This window comes from Drosophila takahashii, chromosome 3L, assembly GCF_030179915.1.
Source record: "Drosophila takahashii strain IR98-3 E-12201 chromosome 3L, DtakHiC1v2, whole genome shotgun sequence".
Taxonomy (NCBI): Eukaryota; Metazoa; Arthropoda; class Insecta; order Diptera; family Drosophilidae; genus Drosophila; species Drosophila takahashii.
In genome coordinates, this window is record NC_091680.1 from 9,045,525 (window position 1) to 9,072,682 (window position 27,158).

The window sequence follows — 27,158 nt, forward strand, 5'->3', positions numbered from 1 at the left end:
GTTGCATTTGGTAACTGAGCCCTGGATATGATGGGTATCGTAGCTAAGCTAGTCTTAAGTATCAAAGTGCACTAAACCTAACGAATAACTTCAGTACTATTACCATATTTACCTCTTGAAGTGCTGCTCTTCTCCATCTCTACCTCCACTTGCATCGGCAGAGAAGGATCGAGGGCAGCAGTGGCGGTTGTAACCACGCTACTGTGGTGGTGGTGCTGATGATGGTGGTGGTGCTGTTGCTGACGGCGCAGGGTCTCCTCTATAAGGGCCAGGGGGCTGCGGGTCGGCTTGGGCGAACCGGGGCTGGCAGCGAGCAGACGCTCCGGATCGCCGGAGCCGAACATGGGCAGGGCAACGGAGTCCGAGAGACTGGAGTCGGTGGTGTCGATGAAGCTGACATCGAACTCGTTGAGGCAACGCTGCTGATCGCTGCTAGTGGTGGAGGGTGGACGCACGGACATAATGGTGTGGTGTTCTACATCAAACTCGGGCTGGCGGTAGACCACCTCGAGCGGCTTGTCGGGGCCGAAGGTCTTAGTGAATACCTCGCTGGTTAGCACCTTGCGACTGTTGCTGCCGCTACCGGAGGATGATGAGGTAGAACTTTTTGTACTATCACTGGATTTAATGGAACGTATGGTTATCACCTCACAGTCGTCATCAACGAGCACGGTGCTAACAGCGCCGGTAGTTGCAATTGGCTCCCGATGTACCCGTACGGTCGATGTCGACGCAACAGCTCCCGCTGCCCTTCGAATGTTGGTCAAGTCCTTGTCCGTTTTGCGACTAACCGTGCTCACGGATCGCACACTTCGCCGCGTGCTGTTCGAGGAACCGCTGGCACTGGTGGTGCCGCTACCGGAATTCGAACTCGACTCGTTCATCGTGTCCTTCATCTTCTTTTGCATCTTGGGCTCCATGGAGCTCTGAGTGCCGCTGCCTTCTGTTCGCTTAACTGGTTTCTTATTGTCTACCTGAGGTCTCTTGTCGGTGTCATCACTCTTGCTTAGCTTTGCTGCAGTCCTTGCACTGGAAGACACGCTAATCGGAACTTTGGTGCGCTGTATAGTGGCTGTGGTCTTCTTCAGAAGCTTGTTGTCGGTTTCTATGGAAGTTCTGTAGGCAAGTGTCTTGGCTGAATTAGCTGATTGTGTCTTCATGCTTTTGGTTGCTTGGCTCTTGGAGCCTATCACGTTTGTTAGCTTATTCTCCTTGGATGTCTGTCGTTTGTATAGGCGGTCGGTGCTTTTCTTCAGGGACTCCTTGCTATCACTCTGTGAGCCTCTTTTAATCTGGGTACGGGATTGGGTTGCTTTCTTCTCAGCAATCGTATTCTGTTGCTTCGTTATGTGGGTTGTGGACTTGGTCAAGGCACTTGTTATAGAATGTGTTCGCTGAGTGGTTTTGGTTTGGGCCGGAGCCGGCGATTTGGGTGGTGCTGGTGACTTTGGCGGTGCCGGCGAGACACTCTGGCCAATGTCCCCATCGCCACCTAAACCGTATCGCATGCTGTGGGCCAGGGTGGGCTGCATGTATCTGTGGGTGGCAGACGGTGTGGGGGTTTTCCTTTTTTCAACGTGCTCCTGGCTGCCGATTCTCTCAGTCTTCTTTGAACTCTTCTCTGTAAGCTCTTTGGTAGATCGAGTGGCAGTAGTTGTTCTTTGTTTTACGGTTTTCTTATCTGATTTCATGGCTTTTGACTGGGGGCTGAGCGATCGGATTGAAGTATTGTAGGGTATTCGCGTGACGTCAGTCTTAACCCTAGGTCGCGGGGTAGTGGAACGGCTGCCTTCACCCTGCGGATGGCTCTCGTAGAAAATGGAACTCGACGCAGGACTTGCAGACCGCTCGAAATGTATTTCGCTTATTACGCGACTCGTAGCAGAAGCTGAACTAGTGGTAGTCGAAGTAGAGCTTGTGACCGAACGTCTTGACTCGGTTTTGTTTTGTAGTTTCGTTTTGTCCGTACCTGTTGTTTTCCTAATTGGTGTTTGCTTGATACTGGTCGTCTTTACTTTAGCTGGCAAAACAGGTGTGCTTTTCACATCGCTTTTAGGTTTTTCTCTAGCCCCAACTGTTCTCTTGCTAATGCTAGTCCTAGTAGTCAATTTAACGCTGTCCTCTTTTACTAATTTTCCTCCCTCTGACTTAGCTAACTTTTTCTGTTGAGCTTTAACCACTTGCTTTTTAGCCGGAGCTACCAATTTCTGTTCGTCGTCCAATTTTACAAAGTATGCAACCGGACGAACCTCTTTTGTATCCGTTTTACTTACATTTGTGGAACCAAGCTTATCTTCGCTAGAAATATCAAAGCTTAACCTAGCATTTTTAAGTGTTTCTTCAACAATTGATTCAACTGATCTTTCTTCACCTACGACTTGATCCTTAATGTTGCCAAAGTTTCTCGTGAGTTGAACACTTTTAAGTGTTTCGTCCACAATTTTTTGTACCTCAGCATCACCAGCTCTGAGAGTATCCTCCACAATCTGTTGAACAGACCTATCTTCTTCACTATAGGTAATCACATCAGATTTACTTTCACAAATTTCATGAATCTGACGATTCTTGGCATTAGAGTTTGACAAATCTCGGGGGAAAGGGTTGGAGGAATGTATTTTGGATTTATCATATGGTATTAGTTCACTAACACGTTTGTCTTGAGGTTTCTGAATCCCAAACTCCTTGTCACTTTCATCGTCAGAATACTCTTTTGGAATAGGTCTAACCGTCTCAACGGGGGACTTGGGTTTGTCTCCTAATGAAGTTGGGATCTTATCATCTTTTAAGTTTGCAAACGGATCTAATGGCTTGCTGGTCTTGCTATCTAATGTTTCTATTGTAGAGCTTGCTGATTTTATGGTGGTTTGAATTGTGGTTGAAGTTTCTTCGGCCTTAAGAGAGATAACTTCCGTAGACTTTACATCATCCTTAGGGAGAACTTCTACCGCAGTACTAGAGAAGGGGGTTACCGAAGGAGTTGGTTTACCATCAGACTTGTCTTGAGGTTTGGGAATTCCAAACTCCTCGTCACTTTCATCGTCAGAATATCCTTTTGGAAAAAGCTTTACAGACTCAATTGGTGACTTTGGCTTGTCATCTAGCTTGGATGGGACCTTTACGTCTTTTTGCACAGGAACCTTTGTTTTGTCATCAGGTTGAATAGGAGATTTATCTTCACTACTGATTGAAGAAGTTACCAAAGGAGTGGGATGGGTAACAGGCTTGTCCTGAGGCTTGGGAATTCCAAACTCTTCGTCACTTTCATCGTCAGAATACTCTTTTGGAATAGGCTTTATAGGCTCAATTGGTGACTTGGGCTTGTCTTCTAGCTTAGATGGGACCTTTACGTCTTTTTGCTCAGGAGCCTTTTGTTTGTCATTAGGTTGAAGAGGAGATTTATCTTCACTACTGATTGAAGGAGTTACTAAAGGAGTGGGATAGGTAACAGGCTTGTCTTGAGGTTTGGGAATTCCAAACTCCTCGTCACTTTCATCGTCAGAATACTCTTTTGGAATAGGCTTTACAGACTCAATTGGTGACTTGGGCTTGTCTTCTAGCTTAGATGGGACCTTTACGTCTTTTTGCTCAGGAGCCTTTGATTTGTCACCAGGCTGAAGAGGAGATTTATCTTCACTACTGATTGAAGGAGTTACCACAGAAGTAAGAGGCTTGTCTTGAGGTTTGGGAATTCCAAACTCCTCGTCACTTTCATCGTCAGAATACTCTTTTGGAATAGGCTTTACAGACTCAATTGGTGACTTGGGCTTGTCATCTAGCTTTGATGGGACCTTTACGTCTTTTTGCTCAGGAGCCTTTGGTTTGTCACCAGTCTGAAGAGGAGATTTATCTTCACTACTGATTGAACGAGTAACCAAAGGAGTGGGATGGGTAACAGACTTATCTTGAGGTTTGGGAATTCCAAACTCCTCGTCACTTTCATCGTCAGAATACTCTTTTGGAATAGGCTTTACAGACTCAATTGGTGACTTGGGCTTGTCATCTAGCTTTGATGGGACCTTTACGTCTTTTTGCTCTGGAGCCTTTGGTTTGTCACCAGGCTGAAGAGGAGATTTATCTTCACTACTGATTGAACGAGTTACCAAAGGAGTGGGATGGGTAACAGGCTTGTCTTGAGGTTTGGGAATTCCAAACTCCTCGTCACTTTCATCGTCAGAATACTCTCTTGGAATAGGCTTTACAGACTCAATTGGTGATTTGGGCTTGTCATCTAGCTTGGATGGGACCCTTACGTCTTTTTTCTCAGGAGGCTTTGGTTTGTCACCAGGCTGAAGAGGAAATTTATCTTCACTACTGATTGAAGGAGTTACCACAGAAGTAACAGGCTTGTCTTGAGGTTTGGGAATTCCAAACTCCTCGTCACTTTCATCGTCAGAATACTCTTTTGGAATAGGCTTTACAGACTCAATTGGTGACTTGGGCTTGTCATCTATCTTGGATGGGAGCTTTACGTCTTTTTGCTCAGGAGCCTTTGGTTTGTCACCAGTCTGAAGAGGAGATTTATCTTCACTACTGATTGAAGGAGTTGCCAAAGGAGTGGGATGGGTAACTGGCTTGTCTTGAGGCATGGGAATACCAACCTCTTCGTCACTTTCATCGTCCGAATACTCTTTTGGAATAGGTCTAACCGTCTCAACGGGGGACTTGGGTTTGTCTCCTAATAAAGTTGGGATCTTATCATCTTTCAAGTTTGCAAACGGATCTAATGGCTTGCTGGTCTTTCTGTCTAAAGTTTCTATTGTAGAGCTTGCTGATTTAATGTTGGTTTGAATTGTGGTTGAAGTTTCTTCGGCCTTAAGAGAGATAACTTCCGTAGACTTTACATCATCCTTAGGGAGAACTTCTACCGCAGTACTAGAGAAGGGGGTTACCGAAGGAGTTGGTTTACCATCAGACTTGTCTTGAGGTTTGGGAATTCCAAACTCCTCGTCACTTTCGTCGTCAGAATACTGTTTTGGAATAGGCTTTACAGACTCAATTGGTGACTTGGGCTTGTCATCTAGCTTGGGTGGGACCTTTACGTCTTTTTGCTCAGGAGCCTTTGGTTTGTCATCAGGTTGAAAAGGAGATTTATCTTCACTACTGATTGAAGGAGTTTCCACAGAAGTAACAGGCTTGTCTTTAGGTTTGGAAATTCCAAACTCCTCGTCACTTTCATCGTCAGAATACTCTTTTGGAATAGGCTTTACAGACTCGATTGGTGACTTGGGCTTGTCATCTAGCTTGGATGGGACATTTACGTCTTTTTGCTCAGGAGCCTTTGGTTTGTCACCAGTCTGAAGAGGAGATTTATCTTCACTACTGATTGAAGGAGTTACCAAAGGAGTGGGATGGGTAACTGGCTTATCTTGAGGCATGGGAATACCAACCTCTTCGTCACTTTCATCGTCCGAATACACTTTTGTGATAGGGGTAACCGTCTCAACGGGGGACTTGGGTTTGTCTCCTAATAAAGTTGGGATCTTATCATCTTTCAAGTTTGCAAACGGATCTAATGGCTTGCTGGTCTTGCTGTCTAAAGTTTCTATTGTAGAGCTTGCTGATTTAATATTGGTTTGAATTGTGGTTGAAGTTTCTTCGACCTTAAGAGAGATAACTTCCGTAGACTTTACATCATCTTTAGGGAGAACTTCTACCGCAGTACTAGAGAAGGGGGTTGCCGAAGGAGTTGGTTTACTATCAGGCTTGTCTTGAGGTTTGGGAATTCCAAACTCCTCGTGACTTTCATCGTCAGAATACTCTTTTGGAATAGGTCTAGCCGTCTCAAGGGGGGACTTGGGTTTGTCTTCTAATGAAGTTGGGATCTTATCATCTTTCAAGTTTGCAAACGGATCTAACGGCTTGCTGGTCTTGCTATCTAAAGTTTCTATTGTAGAGCTTGCTGATTTAATGTTGGTTTGAATTGTAATTGAAGTTTCTTCGGCCTTAAGAGAGATAACATCCTTAGACTTTACGTCATCTTTAGGGAGAGCTTCTACCGCAGTACTAGAGAAGGGGGTTGCCGAAGGAGTTGGTTTACTATCAGGCTTGTCTTGAGGTTTGGGAATTCCAAACTCCTCGTCACTTTCATCGTCAGAATACTCTTTTGGAAAAGGCTTTACAGACTCAATTGGTGACTTGGGCTTGTCATCTAGCTTGGATGGGACATTTACGTCTTTTTGCACAGGAGCCTTTGGTTTGTCATCAGGTTGAAGAGAAGATTTATCTTCACTACTGATTGAAGGAGTTTCCACAGAAGTAACAGGCTTGTCTTTAGGTTTGGAAATTCCAAACTCCTCGTCACTTTCATCGTCAGAATACTCTTTTGGAATAGGCTTTACAGACTCGATTGGTGACTTGGGCTTGTCATCTAGCTTGGATGGGACATTTACGTCTTTTTGCTCAGGAGCCTTTGGTTTGTCACCAGTCTGAAGAGGAGATTTATCTTCACTACTGATTGAAGGAGTTACCAAAGGAGTGGGATGGGTAACTGGCTTGTCTTGAGGCATGGGAATACCAACCTCTTCGTCACTTTCATCGTCCGAATACTCTTTTGGAATAGGTCTAACCGTACCAACGGGGGACTTGGGTTTGTCTCCTAATGAAGTTGGGATCTTATCATCTTTCAAGTTTGCAAACGGATCTAATGGCTTGCTGGTCTTGCTATCTAAAGTTTCTATTGTAGAACTTGCTGATTTAATGTTGGTTTGAATTGTGGTTGAAGTCTCTTCGGCCTTAAAAGAGATAACTTCCTTAGACTTTACATCATCTTTAGGGAGAACTTCTACCGCAGTACTAGAGAAGGGGGTTGCCGAAGGAGTTGGTTTACTATCAGGCTTGTCTTGAGGTTTGGGAATTCCAAACTCCTCGTCACTTTCATCGTCAGAATACTCTTTTGGAATAGGCTTTACAGACTCAATTGGTGACTTGGGCTTGTCATCTAGCTTGGATTGGACCTTTACGTCTTTTTGCTCAGGAGCCTTTGGTTTGTCACCAGGCTGAAGAGGAGATTTATCTTCACTACTGATTGAAGGAGTTACCAAAGGAGTGGGATGGGTAACTGGCTTGTCTTGAGGCATGGAAATACCAACCTCTTCGTCACTTTCATCGTCCGAATACTCTTTTGGAATAGGTCTAACCGTCTCAACGGGGGACTTGGGTTTGTCTCCTAATAAAGTTGGGATTTTATCATCTTTCAAGTTTGCAAACGGATCTAATGGCTTGCTGGTCTTGCTATCTAAAGTTTCTATTGTAGAACTTGCTGATTTAATGTTGGTTTGAATTGTGGTTGAAGTCTCTTCGGCCTTAAAAGAGATAACTTCCTTAGACTTTACATCATCTTTAGGGAGAACTTCTACCGCAGTACTAGAGAAGGGGGTTGCCGAAGGAGTTGGTTTACTATCAGGCTTGTCTTGAGGTTTGGGAATTCCAAACTCCTCGTCACTTTCATCGTCAGAATACTCTTTTGGAATAGGCTTTACAGACTCAATTGGTGACTTGGGCTTGTCATCTAGCTTGGATGGGACCTTTACGTCTTTTTGCTCAGGAGCCTTAGGTTTGTCACCAGGCTGAAGAGGAGATTTATCTTCACCACTGATTGAAGGAGTTACCACAGAAGTAAGAGGCTTGTCTTGAGGTTTGGGAATTCCAAACTCCTCGTCACTTTCATCGTCAGAATACTCTTTTGGAATAGGCTTTACAGACTCTATTGGTGACTTGGGCTTGTCATCTAGCTTGGATGGGACATTTACGTCTTTTTGCTCAGGAGCCTTTGGTTTGTCACCAGTCTGAAGAGGAGATTTATCTTCACTACTGATTGAAGGAGTTACCAAAGGAGTGGGATGGGTAACTGGCTTGTCTTGAGGCATGGGAATACCAACCTCTTCGTCACTTTCATCGTCCGAATACTCTTTTGGAATAGGTCTAACCGTCTCAACGGGGGACTTGGGTTTGTCTCCTAATAAAGTTGGGATCTTATCATCTTTCAAGTTTGCAAACGGATCTAATGGCTTGCTGGTCTTGCTATCTAAAGTTTCTATTGTAGAACTTGCTGATTTAATGTTGGTTTGAATTGTGGTTGAAGTCTCTTCGGCCTTAAAAGAGGTAACTTCCTTAGACTTTACATCATCCTTAGGGAAAACTTCTACCGCAGTACTAGAGAAGGGGGTTACCGAAGGAGTTGGTTTACTATCAGGCTTGTCTTGAGGTTTGGGAATTCCAAACTCCTCGTCACTTTCATCGTCAGAATACTCTTTTGGAAAAGGCTTTACAGACTCAATTGGTGACTTGGGCTTGTCATCTAGCTTGGATGGGACCTTTACGTCTTTTTGCACAAGAGCCTTTGGCTTGTCATCAGGTTGAAGAGAAGATTTATCTTCACTACTGATTGAAGGAGTTTCCACAGAAGTAACAGGCTTGTCTTTAGGTTTGGAAATTCCAAACTCCTCGTCACTTTCATCGTCAGAATACTCTTTTGGAATAGGCTTTACAGACTCGATTGGTGACTTGGGCTTGTCATCTAGCTTGGATGGGACATTTACGTCTTTTTGCTCAGGAGCCTTTGGTTTGTCACCAGTCTGAAGAGTAGATTTATCTTCACTACTGATTGAAGCAGTTACCAAAGGAGTGGGATGGGTAACTGGCTTGTCTTGAGGCATGGGAATACCAACCTCTTCGTCACTTTCATCGTCCGAATACTCTTTTGGAATAGGTCTAACCGTCTCAACGGGGGACTTGGGTTTGTCTCCTAATGAAGTTGGGATCTTATCATCTTTCAAGTTTGCAAACGGATCTAATGGCTTGCTGGTCTTGCTATCTAAAGTTTCTATTGTAGAACTTGCTGATTTAATGTTGGTTTGAATTGTGGTTTGAGTCTCTCCGGCCTTAAAAGAGGTAACTTCCTTAGACTTTACGTCATCTTTAGGGAGAGCTTCTACCGCAGTACTAGAGAAGGGGGTTGCCGAAGGAGTTGGTTTACTATCAGGCTTGTCTTGAGGTTTGGGAATTCCAAACTCCTCGTCACTTTCATCGTCAGAATACTCTTTTGGAATAGGCTTTACAGACTCAATTGGTGACTTGGGCTTGTCATTTAGCTTGGATGGGACCTTTACGTCTTTTTGCTCAGGAGCCTTTGGTTTGTCACCAGGCTGAAGAGGAGATTTATCTTTACCACTGATTGAAGGAGTTACCACAGAAGTAAGAGGCTTGTCTTGAGGTTTGGGAATTCCAAACTCCTCGTCACTTTCATCGTCAGAATACTCTTTTGGAATAGACTTTACAGACTCAATTGGTGACTTGGGCTTGTCATCTAGCTTGGGTGGGACCTTTACGTCTTTTTGCTCAGGAGCCTTTGGTTTGTCACCAGGCTGAAGAGGAGATTTATCTTTACCACTGATTGAAGGAGTTACCACAGAAGTAAGAGGCTTGTCTTGAGGTTTGGGAATTCCAAACTCCTCGTCACTTTCATCGTCAGAATACTCTTTTGGAATAGACTTTACAGACTCGATTGGTGACTTGGGCTTGTCATCTAGCTTGGATGGGACATTTACGTCTTTTTGCTCAGGAGCCTTTGGTTTGTCACCAGTCTGAAGAGGAGATTTATCTTCACTACTGATTGAAGGAGTTACCAAAGGAGTGGGATGGGTAACTGGCTTGTCTTGAGGCATGGGAATACCAACCTCTTCGTCACTTTCATCGTCCGAATACTCTTTTGGAATAGGTCTAACCGTCTCAACGGGGGACTTGGGTTTGTCTCCTAATAAAGTTGGGATCTTATCATCTTTCAAGTTTGCAAACGGATCTAATGGCTTGCTGGTCTTGCTGTCTAAAGTTTCTATTGTAGAGCTTGCTGATTTAATGTTGGTTTGAATAGTGGTTGAAGTTTCTTCGGCCTTAAGAGAGATAACTTTCGTAGACTTTACATCATCCTTAGGGAAAACTTCTACTGCAGTACTAGAGAAGGGGGTTACCGAAGGAGTTGGTTTACCATCAGACTTGTCTTGAGGTTTGGGAATTCCAAACTCCTCGTCACTTTCGTCGTCAGAATACTGTTTTGGAATAGGCTTTACAGACTCAATTGGTGACTTGGGCTTGTCATCTAGCTTGGGTGGGACCTTTACGTCTTTTTGCTCAGGAGCCTTTGGTTTGTCATCAGGTTGAAGAGGAGATTTATCTTCACTACTGATTGAAGGAGTTACCAAAGGAGTGGGATGGGTAACAGGCTTGTCTTGAGGCATGGGAATACCAAACTCTTCGTCACTTTCATCGTCCGAATACTCTTTTGGAATAGGTCTAACCGTCTCAACGGGGGACTTGGGTTTGTCTCCTAATAAAGTTGGGATCTTATCATCTTTCAAGTTTGCAAACGGATCTAATGGCTTGCTATCTAAAGTTTCTATTGTAGAACTTGCTGATTTAATGTTGGTTTGAATTGTAATTGAAGTTTCTTCGGCCTTAAGAGAGATAACATCCTTAGACTTTACATCATCTTTAGGGAGAGCTTCTACCGCAGTACTAGAGAAGGGGGTTGCCGAAGGAGTTGGTTTACTATCAGGCTTGTCTTGAGGTTTGGGAATTCCAAACTCCTCGTCACTTTCATCGTCAGAATACTCTTTTGGAAAAGGCTTTACAGACTCAATTGGTGACTTGGGCTTGTCATCTAGCTTGGATGGGACCTTTACGTCTTTTTGCACAGGAGCCTTTGGCTTGTCATCAGGTTGAAGAGAAGATTTATCTTCACTACTGATTGAAGGAGTTTCCACAGAAGTAACAGGCTTGTCTTTAGGTTTGGAAATTCCAAACTCCTCGTCACTTTCATCGTCAGAATACTCTTTTGGAATAGGCTTTACAGACTCGATTGGTGACTTGGGCTTGTCATCTAGCTTGGATGGGACATTTACGTCTTTTTGCTCAGGAGCCTTTGGTTTATCCCCAGTCTGAAGAGGAGATTTATCTTCACTACTGATTGAAGGAGTTACCAAAGGAGTGGGATGGGTAACTGGCTTGTCTTGAGGCATGGGAATACCAACCTCTTCGTCACTTTCATCGTCCGAATACTCTTTTGGAATAGGTCTAACCGTCTCAACGGGGGACTTGGGTTTGTCTCCTAATGAAGTTGGGATCTTATCATCTTTCAAGTTTGCAAACGGATCTAATGGCTTGCTGGTCTTGCTATCTAAAGTTTTTATTGTAGAACTTGCTGATTTAATGTTGGTTTGAATTGTGGTTGAAGTCTCTTCGGCCTTAAAGGAGGTAACTTCCTTAGACTTTACATCATCTTTAGGGAGAACTTCTACCGCAGTACTAGAGAAGGGGGTTGCCGAAGGAGTTGGTTTACTATCAGGCTTGTCTTGAGGTTTGGGAATTCCAAACTCCTCGTCACTTTCATCGTCAGAATACTCTTTTGGATTAGGCTTTACAGACTCAATTGGTGACTTGGGCTTGTCATCTAGCTTGGATGGGACCTTTACGTCTTTTTGCTCAGGAGCCTTTGGTTTGTCACCAGGCTGAAGAGAAGATTTATCTTCACTACTGATTGAACGAGTTACCAAAGGAGTGGGATGGGTAACAGGCTTGTCCTGAGGCTTGGGAATTCCAAACTGTTCGTCACTTTCATCGTCCGAATACACTTTTGTGATAGGGGTAACCGTCTCAACGGGGGACTTGGGTTTGTCTCCTAATGAAGTTGGGATCTTATCATCTTTCAAGTTTGCAAACGGATCTAATGGCTTGCTGGTCTTGCTATCTAAAGTTTCTATTGTAGAACTTGCTGATTTAATGTTGGTTTGAATTGTGGTTGAAGTCTCTTCGGCCTTAAAAAAGGTAACTTCCTTAGACTTTACATCATCTTTAGGGAGAACTTCTACCGCAGTACTAGAGAAGGGGGTTGCCGAAGGAGTTGGTTTACTATCAGGCTTGTCTTGAGGTTTGAGAATTCCAAACTCCTCGTCACTTTCATCGTCAGAATACTCTTTTGGAATAGGCTTTACAGACTCAATTGGTGACTTGGGCTTGTCATCTAGCTTGGATGGGACCTTTACGTCTTTTTGCTCAGGAGCCTTTGGTTTGTCACCAGGCTGAAGAGGAGATTTATCTTTACCACTGATTGAAGGAGTTATCACAGAAGTAAGAGGCTTGTCTTGAGGTTTGGGAATTCCAAACTCCTCGTCACTTTCATCGTCAGAATACTCTTTTGGAATAGGCTTTACAGACTCGATTGGTGACTTGGGCTTGTCATCTAGCTTGGATGGGACATTTACGTCTTTTTGCTCAGGAGCCTTTGGTTTGTCACCAGTCTGAAGAGGAGATTTATCTTCACTACTGATTGAAGGAGTTACCAAAGGAGTGGGATGGGTAACTGGCTTGTCTTGAGGCATGGGAATACCAACCTCTTCGTCACTTTCATCGTCCGAATACTCTTTTGGAATAGGTCTAACCGTCTCAACGGGGGACTTGGGTTTGTCTCCTAATAAAGTTGGGATCTTATCATCTTTCAAGTTTGCAAACGGATCTAATGGCTTGCTGGTCTTGCTGTCTAAAGTTTCTATTGTAGAGCTTGCTGATTTAATGTTGGTTTGAATTGTGGTTGAAGTTTCTTCGGCCTTAAGAGAGATAAATTCCGTAGACTTTACATCATCCTTAGGGAAAACTTCTACCGCAGTACTAGAGAAGGGGGTTACCGAAGGAGTTGGTTTACCATCAGACTTGTCTTGAGGTTTGGGAATTCCAAACTCCTCGTCACTTTCGTCGTCAGAATACTGTTTTGGAATAGGCTTTACAGACTCAATTGGTGACTTGGGCTTGTCATCTAGCTTGGGTGGGACCTTTACGTCTTTTTGCTCAGGAGCCTTTGGTTTGTCATCAGGTTGAAGAGGAGATTTATCTTCACTACTGATTGAAGGAGTTACCAAAGGAGTGGGATGGGTAACAGGCTTGTCTTGAGGCATGGGAATACCAAACTCTTCGTCACTTTCATCGTCCGAATACTCTTTTGGAATAGGTCTAACCGTCTCAACGGGGGACTTGGGTTTGTCTCCTAATAAAGTTGGGATCTTATCATCTTTCAAGTTTGCAAACGGATCTAATGGCTTGCTATCTAAAGTTTCTATTGTAGAACTTGCTGATTTAATGTTGGTTTGAATTGTAATTGAAGTTTCTTCGGCCTTAAGAGAGATAACATCCTTAGACTTTACATCATCTTTAGGGAGAGCTTCTACCGCAGTACTAGAGAAGGGGGTTGCCGAAGGAGTTGGTTTACTATCAGGCTTGTCTTTAGGTTTGGAAATTCCAAACTCCTCGTCACTTTCATCGTCAGAATACTCTTTTGGAATAGGCTTTACAGACTCGATTGGTGACTTGGGCTTGTCATCTAGCTTGGATGGGACATTTACGTCTTTTTGCTCAGGAGCCTTTGGTTTATCCCCAGTCTGAAGAGGAGATTTATCTTCACTACTGATTGAAGGAGTTACCAAAGGAGTGGGATGGGTAACTGGCTTGTCTTGAGGCATGGGAATACCAACCTCTTCGTCACTTTCATCGTCCGAATACTCTTTTGGAATAGGTCTAACCGTCTCAACGGGGGACTTGGGTTTGTCTCCTAATGAAGTTGGGATCTTATCATCTTTCAAGTTTGCAAACGGATCTAATGGCTTGCTGGTCTTGCTATCTAAAGTTTTTATTGTAGAACTTGCTGATTTAATGTTGGTTTGAATTGTGGTTGAAGTCTCTTCGGCCTTAAAGGAGGTAACTTCCTTAGACTTTACATCATCTTTAGGGAGAACTTCTACCGCAGTACTAGAGAAGGGGGTTGCCGAAGGAGTTGGTTTACTATCAGGCTTGTCTTGAGGTTTGGGAATTCCAAACTCCTCGTCACTTTCATCGTCAGAATACTCTTTTGGAAAAGGCTTTACAGACTCAATTGGTGACTTGGGCTTGTCATCTAGCTTGGATGGGACCTTTACGTCTTTTTGCTCAGGAGCCTTTGGTTTGTCACCAGGCTGAAGAGAAGATTTATCTTCACTACTGATTGAACGAGTTACCAAAGGAGTGGGATGGGTAACAGGCTTGTCCTGAGGCTTGGGAATTCCAAACTGTTCGTCACTTTCATCGTCCGAATACACTTTTGTGATAGGGGTAACCGTCTCAACGGGGGACTTGGGTTTGTCTCCTAATGAAGTTGGGATCTTATCATCTTTCAAGTTTGCAAACGGATCTAATGGCTTGCTGGTCTTGCTATCTAAAGTTTCTATTGTAGAACTTGCTGATTTAATGTTGGTTTGAATTGTGGTTGAAGTCTCTTCGGCCTTAAAAGAGGTAACTTCCTTAGACTTTACATCATCTTTAGGGAGAACTTCTACCGCAGTACTAGAGAAGGGGGTTGCCGAAGGAGTTGGTTTACTATCAGGCTTGTCTTGAGGTTTGAGAATTCCAAACTCCTCGTCACTTTCATCGTCAGAATACTCTTTTGGAATAGGCTTTACAGACTCAATTGGTGACTTGGGCTTGTCATCTAGCTTGGATGGGACCTTTACGTCTTTTTGCTCAGGAGCCTTTGGTTTGTCACCAGGCTGAAGAGGAGATTTATCTTTACCACTGATTGAAGGAGTTATCACAGAAGTAAGAGGCTTGTCTTGAGGTTTGGGAATTCCAAACTCCTCGTCACTTTCATCGTCAGAATACTCTTTTGGAATAGGCTTTACAGACTCGATTGGTGACTTGGGCTTGTCATCTAGCTTGGATGGGACATTTACGTCTTTTTGCTCAGGAGCCTTTGGTTTGTCACCAGTCTGAAGAGGAGATTTATCTTCACTACTGATTGAAGGAGTTACCAAAGGAGTGGGATGGGTAACTGGCTTGTCTTGAGGCATGGGAATACCAACCTCTTCGTCACTTTCATCGTCCGAATACTCTTTTGGAATAGGTCTAACCGTCTCAACGGGGGACTTGGGTTTGTCTCCTAATAAAGTTGGGATCTTATCATCTTTCAAGTTTGCAAACGGATCTAATGGCTTGCTGGTCTTGCTGTCTAAAGTTTCTATTGTAGAGCTTGCTGATTTAATGTTGGTTTGAATTGTGGTTGAAGTTTCTTCGGCCTTAAGAGAGATAAATTCCGTAGACTTTACATCATCCTTAGGGAAAACTTCTACCGCAGTACTAGAGAAGGGGGTTACCGAAGGAGTTGGTTTACCATCAGACTTGTCTTGAGGTTTGGGAATTCCAAACTCCTCGTCACTTTCGTCGTCAGAATACTGTTTTGGAATAGGCTTTACAGACTCAATTGGTGACTTGGGCTTGTCATCTAGCTTGGGTGGGACCTTTACGTCTTTTTGCTCAGGAGCCTTTGGTTTGTCATCAGGTTGAAGAGGAGATTTATCTTCACTACTGATTGAAGGAGTTACCAAAGGAGTGGGATGGGTAACAGGCTTGTCTTGAGGCATGGGAATACCAAACTCTTCGTCACTTTCATCGTCCGAATACTCTTTTGGAATAGGTCTAACCGTCTCAACGGGGGACTTGGGTTTGTCTCCTAATAAAGTTGGGATCTTATCATCTTTCAAGTTTGCAAACGGATCTAATGGCTTGCTATCTAAAGTTTCTATTGTAGAACTTGCTGATTTAATGTTGGTTTGAATTGTAATTGAAGTTTCTTCGGCCTTAAGAGAGATAACATCCTTAGACTTTACATCATCTTTAGGGAGAGCTTCTACCGCAGTACTAGAGAAGGGGGTTGCCGAAGGAGTTGGTTTACTATCAGGCTTGTCTTGAGGTTTGGGAATTCCAAACTCCTCGTCACTTTCATCGTCAGAATACTCTTTTGGAAAAGGCTTTACAGACTCAATTGGTGACTTGGGCTTGTCATCTAGCTTGGATGGGACCTTTACGTCTTTTTGCACAGGAGCCTTTGGCTTGTCATCAGGTTGAAGAGAAGATTTATCTTCACTACTGATTGAAGGAGTTTCCACAGAAGTAACAGGCTTGTCTTTAGGTTTGGAAATTCCAAACTCCTCATCACTTTCATCGTCAGAATACTCTTTTGGAATAGGCTTTACAGACTCGATTGGTGACTTGGGCTTGTCATCTAGCTTGGATGGGACATTTACGTCTTTTTGCTCAGGAGCCTTTGGTTTATCACCAGTCTGAAGAGGAGATTTATCTTCACTACTGATTGAAGGAGTTACCAAAGGAGTGGGATGGGTAACTGGCTTGTCTTGAGGCATGGGAATACCAACCTCTTCGTCACTTTCATCGTCCGAATACTCTTTTGGAATAGGTCTAACCGTCTCAACGGGGGACTTGGGTTTGTCTCCTAATGAAGTTGGGATCTTATCATCTTTCAAGTTTGCAAACGGATCTAATGGCTTGCTGGTCTTGCTATCTAAAGTTTCTATTGTAGAACTTGCTGATTTAATGTTGGTTTGAATTGTGGTTGAAGTCTCTTCGGCCTTAAAGGAGGTAACTTCCTTAGACTTTACATCATCTTTAGGGAGAGCTTCTACCGCAGTACTAGAGAAGGGGGTTGCCGAAGGAGTTGGTTTACTATCAGGCTTGTCTTGAGGTTTGGGAATTCCAAACTCCTCGTCACTTTCATCGTCAGAATACTCTTTTGGAATAGACTTTACAGACTCAATTGGTGACTTGGGCTTGTCATCTAGCTTGGATGGGACCTTTACGTCTTTTTGCTCAGGAGCCTTTGGTTTGTCACCAGTCTGAAGAGGAGATTTATCTTCACTACTGATTGAACGAGTTACCAAAGGAGTGGGATGGGTAACAGGCTTGTCCTGAGGCTTGGGAATTCCAAACTGTTCGTCACTTTCATCGTCCGAATACACTTTTGTGATAGGGGTAACCGTCTCAACGGGGGACTTGGGTTTGTCTCCTAATGAAGTTGGGATCTTATCATCTTTCAAGTTTGCAAACGGATCTAATGGCTTGCTGGTCTTGCTATCTAAAGTTTCTATTGTAGAACTTGCTGATTTAATGTTGGTTTGAATTGTGGTTGAAGTCTCTTCGGCCTTAAAAGAGGTAACTTCCTTAGACTTTACATCATCTTTAGGGAGAGCTTCTACCGCAGTACTAGAGAAGGGGGTTGCCGAAGGAGTTGGTTTACTATCAGGCTTGTCTTGAGGTTTGGGAATTCCAAACTCCTCGTCACTTTCATCGTCAGAATACTCTTTTGGCATAGGCTTTACAGACTCAATTGGTGACTTGGGCTTGTCATCTAGCTTGGATGGGACCTTTACGTCTTTTTGCTCAGGAGCCTTTGGTTTGTCACCAGGCTGAAGAGGAGATTTATCTTTACCACTGATTGAAGGAGTTACCACAGAAGTAAGAGGCTTGTCTTGAGGTTTGGGAATTCCAAACTCCTCGTCACTTTCATCGTCAGAATACTCTTTTGGAATAGACTTTACAGACTCAATTGGTGACTTGGGCTTGTCATCTAGCTTGGATGGGACCTTTACGTCTTTTTGCTCAGGAGCCTTTGGTTTGTCACCAGGCTGAAGAGGAGATTTATCTTCACTACTGATTGAACGAGTTACCAAAGGAGTGGGATGGGTAACAGGCTTGTCCTGAGGCTTGGGAATTCCAAACTGTTCGTCACTTTCATCGTCCGAATACACTTTTGTGATAGGGGTAACCGTCTCAACGGGGGACTTGGTTTTGTCTCCTAATGAAGTTGGGATCTTATCATCTTTCAAGTTTGCAAACGGATCTAATGGCTTGCTGGTCTTGCTATCTAAAGTTTCTATTGTAGAACTTGCTGATTTAATGTTGGTTTGAATTGTGGTTGAAGTTTCTTCGGCCTTAAAAGAGATAACTTCCTTAGACTTTTCATCATCTTTAGGGAGAACTTCTACCGCAGTACTAGAGAAGGGGGTTGCCGAAGGTGTTGGTTTACTATCAGGCTTGTCTTGAGGTTTGGGAATTCCAAACTTCTCGTCACTTTCATCGTCAGAATACTCTTTTGGAATAGGCTTTACAGACTCAATTGGTGACTTGGGCTTGTCATCTAGCTTTGATGGGACCTTTACGTCTTTTTGCTCAGGAGCCTTTGGTTTGTCACCAGGCTGAAGAGGAGATTTATCTTTACCACTGATTGAAGGAGTTACCACAGAAGTAAGAGGCTTGTCTTGAGGTTTGGGAATTCCAAACTCCTCGTCACTTTCATCGTCAGAATACTCTTTTGGAATAGACTTTACAGACTCAATTGGTGACTTGGGCTTGTCATCTAGCTTGGATGGGACCTTTACGTCTTTTTGCTCAGGAGCCTTTGGTTTGTCACCAGGCTGAAGAGGAGATTTATCTTCACTACTGATTGAACGAGTTACCAAAGGAGTGGGATGGGTAACAGGCTTGTCCTGAGGCTTGGGAATTCCAAACTGTTCGTCACTTTCATCGTCCGAATACACTTTTGTGATAGGGGTAACCGTCTCAACGGGGGACTTGGTTTTGTCTCCTAATGAAGTTGGGATCTTATCATCTTTCAAGTTTGCAAACGGATCTAATGGCTTGCTGGTCTTGCTATCTAAAGTTTCTATTGTAGAACTTGCTGATTTAATGTTGGTTTGAATTGTGGTTGAAGTTTCTTCGGCCTTAAAAGAGATAACTTCCTTAGACTTTTCATCATCTTTAGGGAGAACTTCTACCGCAGTACTAGAGAAGGGGGTTGCCGAAGGTGTTGGTTTACTATCAGGCTTGTCTTGAGGTTTGGGAATTCCAAACTTCTCGTCACTTTCATCGTCAGAATACTCTTTTGGAATAGGCTTTACAGACTCAATTGGTGACTTGGGCTTGTCATCTAGCTTTGATGGGACCTTTACGTCTTTTTGCTCAGGAGCCTTTGGTTTGTCACCAGGCTGAAGAGGAGATTTATCTTTACCACTGATTGAAGGAGTTACCACAGAAGTAAGAGGCTTGTCTTGAGGTTTGGGAATTCCAAACTCCTCGTCACTTTCATCGTCAGAATACTCTTTTGGAATAGACTTTACAGACTCAATTGGTGACTTGGGCTTGTCATCTAGCTTGGATGGGACCTTTACGTCTTTTTGCTCAGGAGCCTTTGGTTTGTCACCAGGCTGAAGAGGAGATTTATCTTCACTACTGATTGAACGAGTTACCAAAGGAGTGGGATGGGTAACAGGCTTGTCCTGAGGCTTGGGAATTCCAAACTGTTCGTCACTTTCATCGTCCGAATACACTTTTGTGATAGGGGTAACCGTCTCAACGGGGGACTTGGTTTTGTCTCCTAATGAAGTTGGGATCTTATCATCTTTCAAGTTTGCAAACGGATCTAATGGCTTGCTGGTCTTGCTATCTAAAGTTTCTATTGTAGAACTTGCTGATTTAATGTTGGTTTGAATTGTGGTTGAAGTTTCTTCGGCCTTAAAAGAGATAACTTCCTTAGACTTTTCATCATCTTTAGGGAGAACTTCTACCGCAGTACTAGAGAAGGGGGTTGCCGAAGGTGTTGGTTTACTATCAGGCTTGTCTTGAGGTTTGGGAATTCCAAACTTCTCGTCACTTTCATCGTCAGAATACTCTTTTGGAATAGGCTTTACAGACTCAATTGGTGACTTGGGCTTGTCATCTAGCTTTGATGGGACCTTTACGTCTTTTTGCTCAGGAGCCTTTGGTTTGTCACCAGGCTGAAGAGGAGATTTATCTTCACTACTGATTGAACGAGTTACCAAAGGAGTGGGATGGGTAACAGGCTTGTCTTGAGGTTTGGGAATTCCAAACTCCTCGTCACTTTCATCGTCAGAATACTCTTTTGGAATAGGCTTTACAGACTCAATTGGTGACTTTGGCTGGTCATCTACCTTGGATGGGACCTTTACGTCTTTTTGCTCAGGAGCCTTTGGTTTGTCACCAGGCTGAAGAGGAGATTTATCTTCACTACTGATTGAAGGAGTTACCAAAGGAGTGGGATGGGTAACAGGCTTGTCTTGAGGTTTGGGAATTCCAAACTCCTCGTCACTTTCATCGTCAGAATACTCTTTTGGAATAGGCTTTACAGACTCAATTGGTGACTTTGGCTGGTCATCTACCTTTGATGGGACCTTTACGTCTTTTTGCTCTGGAGCCTTTGGTTTGTCATCAGGTTGAAGAGGAGATTTATCTTCACAACTGATTGAAGGAGTTACCAAAGGAGTGGGATGGGTAACTGGCTTGTCTTGAGGCATGGGAATACCAACCTCTTCGTCACTTTCATCGTCAGAATACTCTTTTGGAAAAGGCTTTACAGACTCAATTGGTGACTTGGGCTTGTCATCTAGCTTGGATGGGACCTTTACGTCTTTTTGCACAGGAGCCTTTGGTTTGTCATCAGGTTGAGGAGAAGATTTATCTTCACTACTGATTGAAGGAGTTTCCACAGAAGTAACAGGCTTGTCTTTAGGTTTGGAAATTCCAATTTCCTCGTCACTTTCATCGTCAGAATACTCTTTTGGAATAGGCTTTACAGACTCGATTGGTGACTTGGGCTTGTCATCTAGCTTGGATGGGACATTTACGTCTTTTTGCTCAGGAGCCTTTGGTTTGTCACCAGTCTGAAGAGGAGATTTATCTTCACTACTGATTGAAGGAGTTACCAAAGGAGTGGGATGGGTAACTGGCTTGTCTTGAGGCATGGGAATACCAACCTCTTCGTCACTTTCATCGTCCGAATACACTTTTGTGATAGGGGTAACCGTCTCAACGGGGGACTTGGGTTTGTCTCCTAATAAAGTTGGGATCTTATCATCTTTCAAGTTTGCAAACGGATCTAATGGCTTGCTGGTCTTGCTGTCTAAAGTTTCTATTGTAGAGCTTGCTGATTTAATGTTGGTTTGAATTGTGGTTGAAGTTTCTTCGACCTTAAGAGAGATAACTTCCGTAGACTTTACATCATCTTTATGGAGAACTTCTACCGCAGTACTAGAGAAGGGGGTTGCCGAAGGAGTTGGTTTACTATCAGGCTTGTATTGAGGTTTGGGAATTCCAAACTCCTCGTCACTTTCATCGACAGAATACTCTTTTGGAATAGGCTTTACAGACTCAATTGGTGACTTGGGCTTGTCATCTAGCTTGGATGGGACATTTACGTCTTTTTGCTCAGGAGCCTTTGGTTTGTCACCAGTCTGAGGAGATTTATCTTCACTACTGATTGAAGGAGTTACCAAAGGAGTGGGATGGGTAACTGACTTGTCTTGAGGCATGGGAATACCAACCTCTTCGTCACTTTCATCGTCCGAATACACTTTTGTGATAGGGGTAACCGTCTCAACGGGGGACTTGGGTTTGTCTCCTAATAAAGTTGGGATCTTATTATCTTTCAAGTTTGCAAACGGATCTAATGGCTTGCTGGTCTTGCTGTCTAAAGTTTCTATTGTAGAGCTTGCTGATTTAATGTTGGTTTGAATTGTGGTTGAAATTTCTTCGACCTTAAGAGAAATAACTTCTGTAGACTTTACATCATCTTTATGGAGAACTTCTACCGCAGTACTAGAGAAGGGGGTTGCCGAAGGAGTTGGTTTACTATCAGGCTTGTATTGAGGTTTGGGAATTCCAAACTCCTCGTCACTTTCATCGTCAGAATACTCTTTTGGAATAGGCTTTACAGACTCAATTGGTGATTTGGGCTTGTCATCTAGCTTGGATGGGACCTTTACGTCATTTTGCACAGGAGCCTTTGGTTTGTCATCAGGTTGAAGAGAAGATTTATCTTCACTACTGATTGAAGGAGTTACCACAAAAGTAACAGGCTTGTCTTGAGGTTTGGGAATTCCAAACTCCTTGTCACTTTCATCTTCAGAATACTCTTTTGGAATAGGCTTTACAGACTCAATTGGTGACTTGGGCTTGTCATCTAGCTTGTATGGGACATTTACGTCTTTTTGCTCAGGAGCCTTTGGTTTGTCACCAGTCTGAAGAGGAGATTTATCTTCACTACTGATTGAAGGAGTTACCAAAGGAGTGGGATGGGAAACTGGCTTGTCTTGAGGCATGGGAATACCAACCTCTTCGTCACTTTCATCGTCCGAATACTTTTTTGGAATAGGTCTAACCGTCTCAACGGGGGACTTGGGTTTGTCTTCTAATGAAGTTGGGATCTTATCATCTTTCAAGTTTGCAAACGGATCTAACGGCTTGCTGGTCTTGCTATCTAAAGTTTCTATTGTAGAGCTTGCTGATTTAATGTTGGTTTGAATTGTAATTGAAGTTTCTTCGGCCTTAAGAGAGATAACATCCTTAGACTTTACATCATCCTTAGGGAGAACTTCTACCGCAGTACTAGAGAAGGGGGTTGCCGAAGGGGTTGGTTTACTATCAGGCTTGTATTGAGGTTTGGGAATTCCAAACTCCTCGTCACTTTCATCGTCAGAATACTCTTTTGGAATAGGCTTTACAGACTCAATTGGTGACTTGGGCTTGTCATCTAGCTTGGATGTGACCTTTACGTCTTTTTGCACAAGAGCCTTTGGTTTGTCATCAGGTTGAAGAGAAGATTTATCTTCACTACTGATTAAAGGAGTTACCACAGAAGTAACAGGCTTGTCTTGAGGTTTGGGAATTCCAAACTCCTCGTCACTTTCATCGTCAGAATACTCTTTTGGAATAGGCTTTACAGACTCAATTGGTGACTTGGGCTTGTCATCTAGCTTGGATGTGACCTTTACGTCTTTTTGCACAAGAGCCTTTGGTTTGTCATCAGGTTGAAGAGAAGATTTATCTTCACTACTGATTAAAGGAGTTACCACAAAAGTAACAGGCTTGTCTTGAGGTTTGGGAATTCCAAACTCCTTGTCACTTTCATCTTCAGAATACTCTTTTGGAATAGGCTTTACAGACTCAATTGGTGACTTGGGCTTGTCATCTAGCTTGTATGGGACATTTACGTCTTTTTGCTCAGGAGCCTTTGGTTTGTCACCAGTCTGAAGAGAAGATTTATCTTCACTACTGATTGAAGGAGTTACCAAAGGAGTGGGATGGGTAACTGGCTTGTCTTGAGGCATGGGAATACCAACCTCTTCGTCACTTTCATCGTCCGAATACACTTTTGTTATAGGTCTAACCGTCTCAACGGGGGACTTGGGTTTGTCTTCTAATGAAGTTGGGATTTTATCATCTTTCAAGTTTGCAAACGGATCTAACGGCTTGCTGGTCTCGCTATCTAAAGTTTCTATTGTAGAGCTTGCTGATTTAATGTTGGTTTGAATTGTAATTGAAGTTTCTTCGGCCTTAAGAGAGATAACATCCTTAGACTTTACATCATCTTTAGGGAGAACTTCTACCGCAGTACTAGAGAAGGGGGTTACCGCAGGAGTTGGTTTACCATCAGACTTGTCTTGAGGTTTGGGAATTCCAAATTCCTCGTCACTTTCATCGTCAGAATACTCTTTTGGAATAGGCTTTACAGACTCAATTGGTGACTTGGGCTTGTCACCTAGCTTGGATGGGACCTTTACGTCTGTTTGCACAGGAGCCTTTGGTTTGTCATCAGGTTGAAGAGAAGATTTATCTACACTACTGATTGAAGGAGTTACCACAGAAGTAAGAGGCTTGTCTTGAGGTTTGGGAATTCCAAACTCCTCGTCACTTTCATCGTCAGAATACTCTTTTGGAATAGACTTTACAGACTCAATTGGTGACTTGGGCTTGTCATCTAGTTTAGATGGAACCTTTTCAGGAGCCTTTGGTTTGCCATCAGATTGAAGAGGAGATATATGTTCTCTACTGATTGAAGGAGTTTCCAGAGAAGTGGGATGGGTAACAGGCTTGTCTTGAGGCATGGAAATACCAACCTCTTCGTCACTTTCATCGTCCGAATACTCTTTTGGAATAGGTCTAACCGTACCAACGGGGGACTTGGGTTTGTCTTCTAATGAAGTTGGGATCTTATCATCTTTCAAGTTTGCAAACGGATCTAACGGCTTGCTGGTCTTGCTATCTAAAGTTTCTATTGTAGAGCTTGCTGATTTAATGTTGGTTTGAATTGTAATTGAAGTTTCTTCGGCCTTAAGAGAGATAACATCCTTAGACTTTACGTCATCTTTAGGGAGAGCTTCTACTGCAGTACTAGAGAAGGGGGTTGCCGAAGGAGTTGGTTTACTATCAGGCTTGTCTTGAGGTTTGGAAATTCCAAACTCTTTGTCTTTTTCATCGTCCGAATAGTCTTTTGGCTTAATTGACTCTAACTCAGTTTTGTCATTGTCGTTTGCTTTTGGGAACTTGGTTATGTTTCTTTCATGAGTGGTTTTGACTGACCTTGTTGAATCTAAAATAGTTATATGTTCAATTTTCGATAAATGTTTTAGTTTGTTTATTTTTTTTAGATTGTCCAGCTCTTCGTCACTATCGCTCTCAATTAAGGGTTTATCTAAATAAGTTTTTGCATCAGATGGAAACTTATTCAACGTGTTTTCAGTCATTGGGACAAGTTCAGAGTTCTTGGAGGCCAAGAACTTATGTGTCTGAAGCTCGTCTGATTTATCGTGCGTCGGAAACTTTACATTGATGTCCATTTCTAGGTTTTGGTTACCTTTTTGTGCTGTTAGGTGTTCACTCTGACTAACAAGTTTATCCATTTTCGCTTCATATTCACTAGCTACGTGGACAAACTCCTTAGTATCTTTAACGTCAGTTTTGGAAATGGAATGTAATCGTTCCAAGGTGTGTGCAAGCTTGGGAAATTCTACAAGTTTAGTATCCTTAATTGATTCTATTGGAAATTCTTGTGTATCACATTCTGTTAAAAACCTAATTTGACTCTCTGCAATATCTGTTAGTTCTTCATGTAAAATACTCTTGGCTTCACTTTCAGTTATATCGTATTTTAAAGACTCATGCTCTAGGAACATGGTAGTTGCCGACTTGACGTCCCTAATTGTTGGTAAACTTTCTTCGTCTCCTTGCCTTTCAAAGGCCTTTGCCATATCTGAGATTGTGCGCTTTGAGCATTTCTTTTCACATACGTCTTCGAGATTTTCAGTACTGCTGCTCGTATTTTGCATTGAAGAAACGGGCGAGGGTACCTTTGGCTCTGGTATGCGCTTAGAGCCTAATCCGTCTAAAATCAGATCGGCTTCGCTTAAAATCTGCTGCTCTATGGACGAAACATCAGCTTTACGGTCCGGAACTGAACGTTTTCGTGGACTAAACGGCTTGGCCTCTAGGCTCGCTGTGGGATATCTGCGTTCAATGTCCTGCACGACTTCCCTAACCTTCGGTAAAACTTCAGTAACATCCTTACCTTCTAAGTCTAAGTGCTTCCTAACAGCTTCAGTTAAAATCTTTGCAGGTACCTGTCCTACTTGCCTATTTAAATCTATTACCTGTTCTGTTAAAGTCTTTACCGTTTCACATAAGTCTTCAGCTACAACAAAGGACTTGCGCTTCTCACAAACCCTTTCGCAAACTTCTTCATCAATCTCTTTGAGGTCGATGGCCATGGCTTCGATAGGTGAAATCTTGACCACCTCAGCGGGTTGTTCACACTTGATTAACTTATCCAGGGCTAAGTCTGCTGCGGTTAGTATCTGCTTTTCCAGCTCTTCTACATCTGGTTCTTTATTATCTTCGTGAGGCTGCCGTTTCTGCACCGTAAATGGAATAGCCGACACCACTGTACTGCCGATCTTATCCTCAATGCTCTGCACCACCTCTCGCACCACTGGCACATTATCGCCTATGTATTTGGGTGGGACAGCGGGCTGCTTGCCAATTGAATCCACTGATTCTGTGCTGCCACTGCTTTCCAGACGCATTATTTTGCGTCTGACATCACCACAGCCCATAATTTGCTCTAAGTACTCCCTATCACTGGCACTTGTTTCTGCTTCTGCATCTATATCTACTGCGGACTGATCCTTCAGCTGCTTCTTCGGCTGATCTTGATCTGGAATAGTCAAGTCTACTTTGGTGCGATCTATATGTGCTGTTAGGGTCGTCGTTGTTGTCATCTTCGGTGTTTGACTACTTGTACTCATTTCTGTAAATGAGGTAGTGTCTTGTGAGTACAATTTCGGAATATCGGGGACAGCTACCACACTATGAAGCAGCTTATCAGGTTCATCTGTTTTTGTAAAGGTTTCGGTTTTTACATTATGAACACTGAAGTGCTCTGTTTGAGGCATTCCAGGGATGGCAAAAGAGGGTTTGGTTAGAAGTAGAGTGGAGTAGAAAACATGGCAATATAAACACAGTTAACACCAATTTAATATCAAACCATGGGTTCTTTATGGTGGGTTAGTCTATGTACACAGTGCAATTGAGTTGCCGATATACACACATACGTACTTACAATTCAGTACAATATATGCATATATTCATACTACAAGCTTTTCGCCAAAAACCCAGCAGCAGGCACAAACATGCACTTAATGCTTATTTTGTAGTATTTAGTATAGAAGCGAAATCAAAATATCTGTTTCGCATTAAACAGATGCCAGATGGAGCTTAGCTGAACCGACCCAACTTGAACTTGGGATGAGATAAGCTGAGCTTCATTCAGATACACACGTATAGATGCTGCATATGAGGTCGTGGATTCTTGGGCCCATTTCTGCTTGCTTGGATGCTGCACAAAATTTAATGCTTCGAGTATAATTTATGAGCTGAGCTGAGCTGATTACGTTTGCATATTTTTGATTTGCTAATATTTAAGCAATGTTTATGTTGATTATGAAATCAAAAAGCAAAATTAGCTAGTATTGCACGATTAGGAACAAACCACGACATCATATGTCACATACTCGTACGTTATTTAAAGTGATCTATAAACAACCAATTACATTAAAAAGCACGCTGGGCTGGTGGGTCTGGGTGCAAAGAAATCAAATGCTGATTATACAGTGAGGCTAATATAATTGTGGCTGTTGGTTTTCAAATTCGCAAATAATGACAAAAAGTACGAATACGACTTTGATATGCTAATACTATATAGAGATGCTACAGTGAGATCTGGATGTGGCTCGACTTATACAGATACAGTACACTATTATTGTTATATATATGGTAAGTATATGCTTTTTCGTTAAGGATTGATAAAGTTACGAAAAGCAACAGAAGACATAATTATATTTGCGAAAAACAAATCAAACATAAACATTGCAAACTGAAGGCCATGGTGGTTTATTGGAGTGTACTTCGATGAATCCTCATATGGGGATCGAAAGACGGCTGGTGGT

At 43.0% G+C, this 27,158-nt stretch overlaps 2 protein-coding genes across 2 annotated transcripts in view; both read right to left on the reverse strand.

Annotated features, from left to right (window-relative positions):
- The window catches only part of LOC108059193 (ankyrin-2), a 62,497-nt gene that overhangs the window by 10,506 nt on the left and 24,833 nt on the right, over positions 1-27,158 (reverse strand).
- Positions 49-27,130, reverse strand: LOC138912844 (titin-like). The gene is made up of 2 exons (XM_070214340.1): positions 23,289-27,130; positions 49-23,210 (listed from the first exon to the last, which is right to left on the reverse strand). Exons 1-2 carry the CDS (start codon positions 26,103-26,105, stop codon positions 78-80), a joined length of 25,950 nt encoding a protein of 8,649 aa, XP_070070441.1. The 5' UTR covers positions 26,106-27,130; the 3' UTR covers positions 49-77.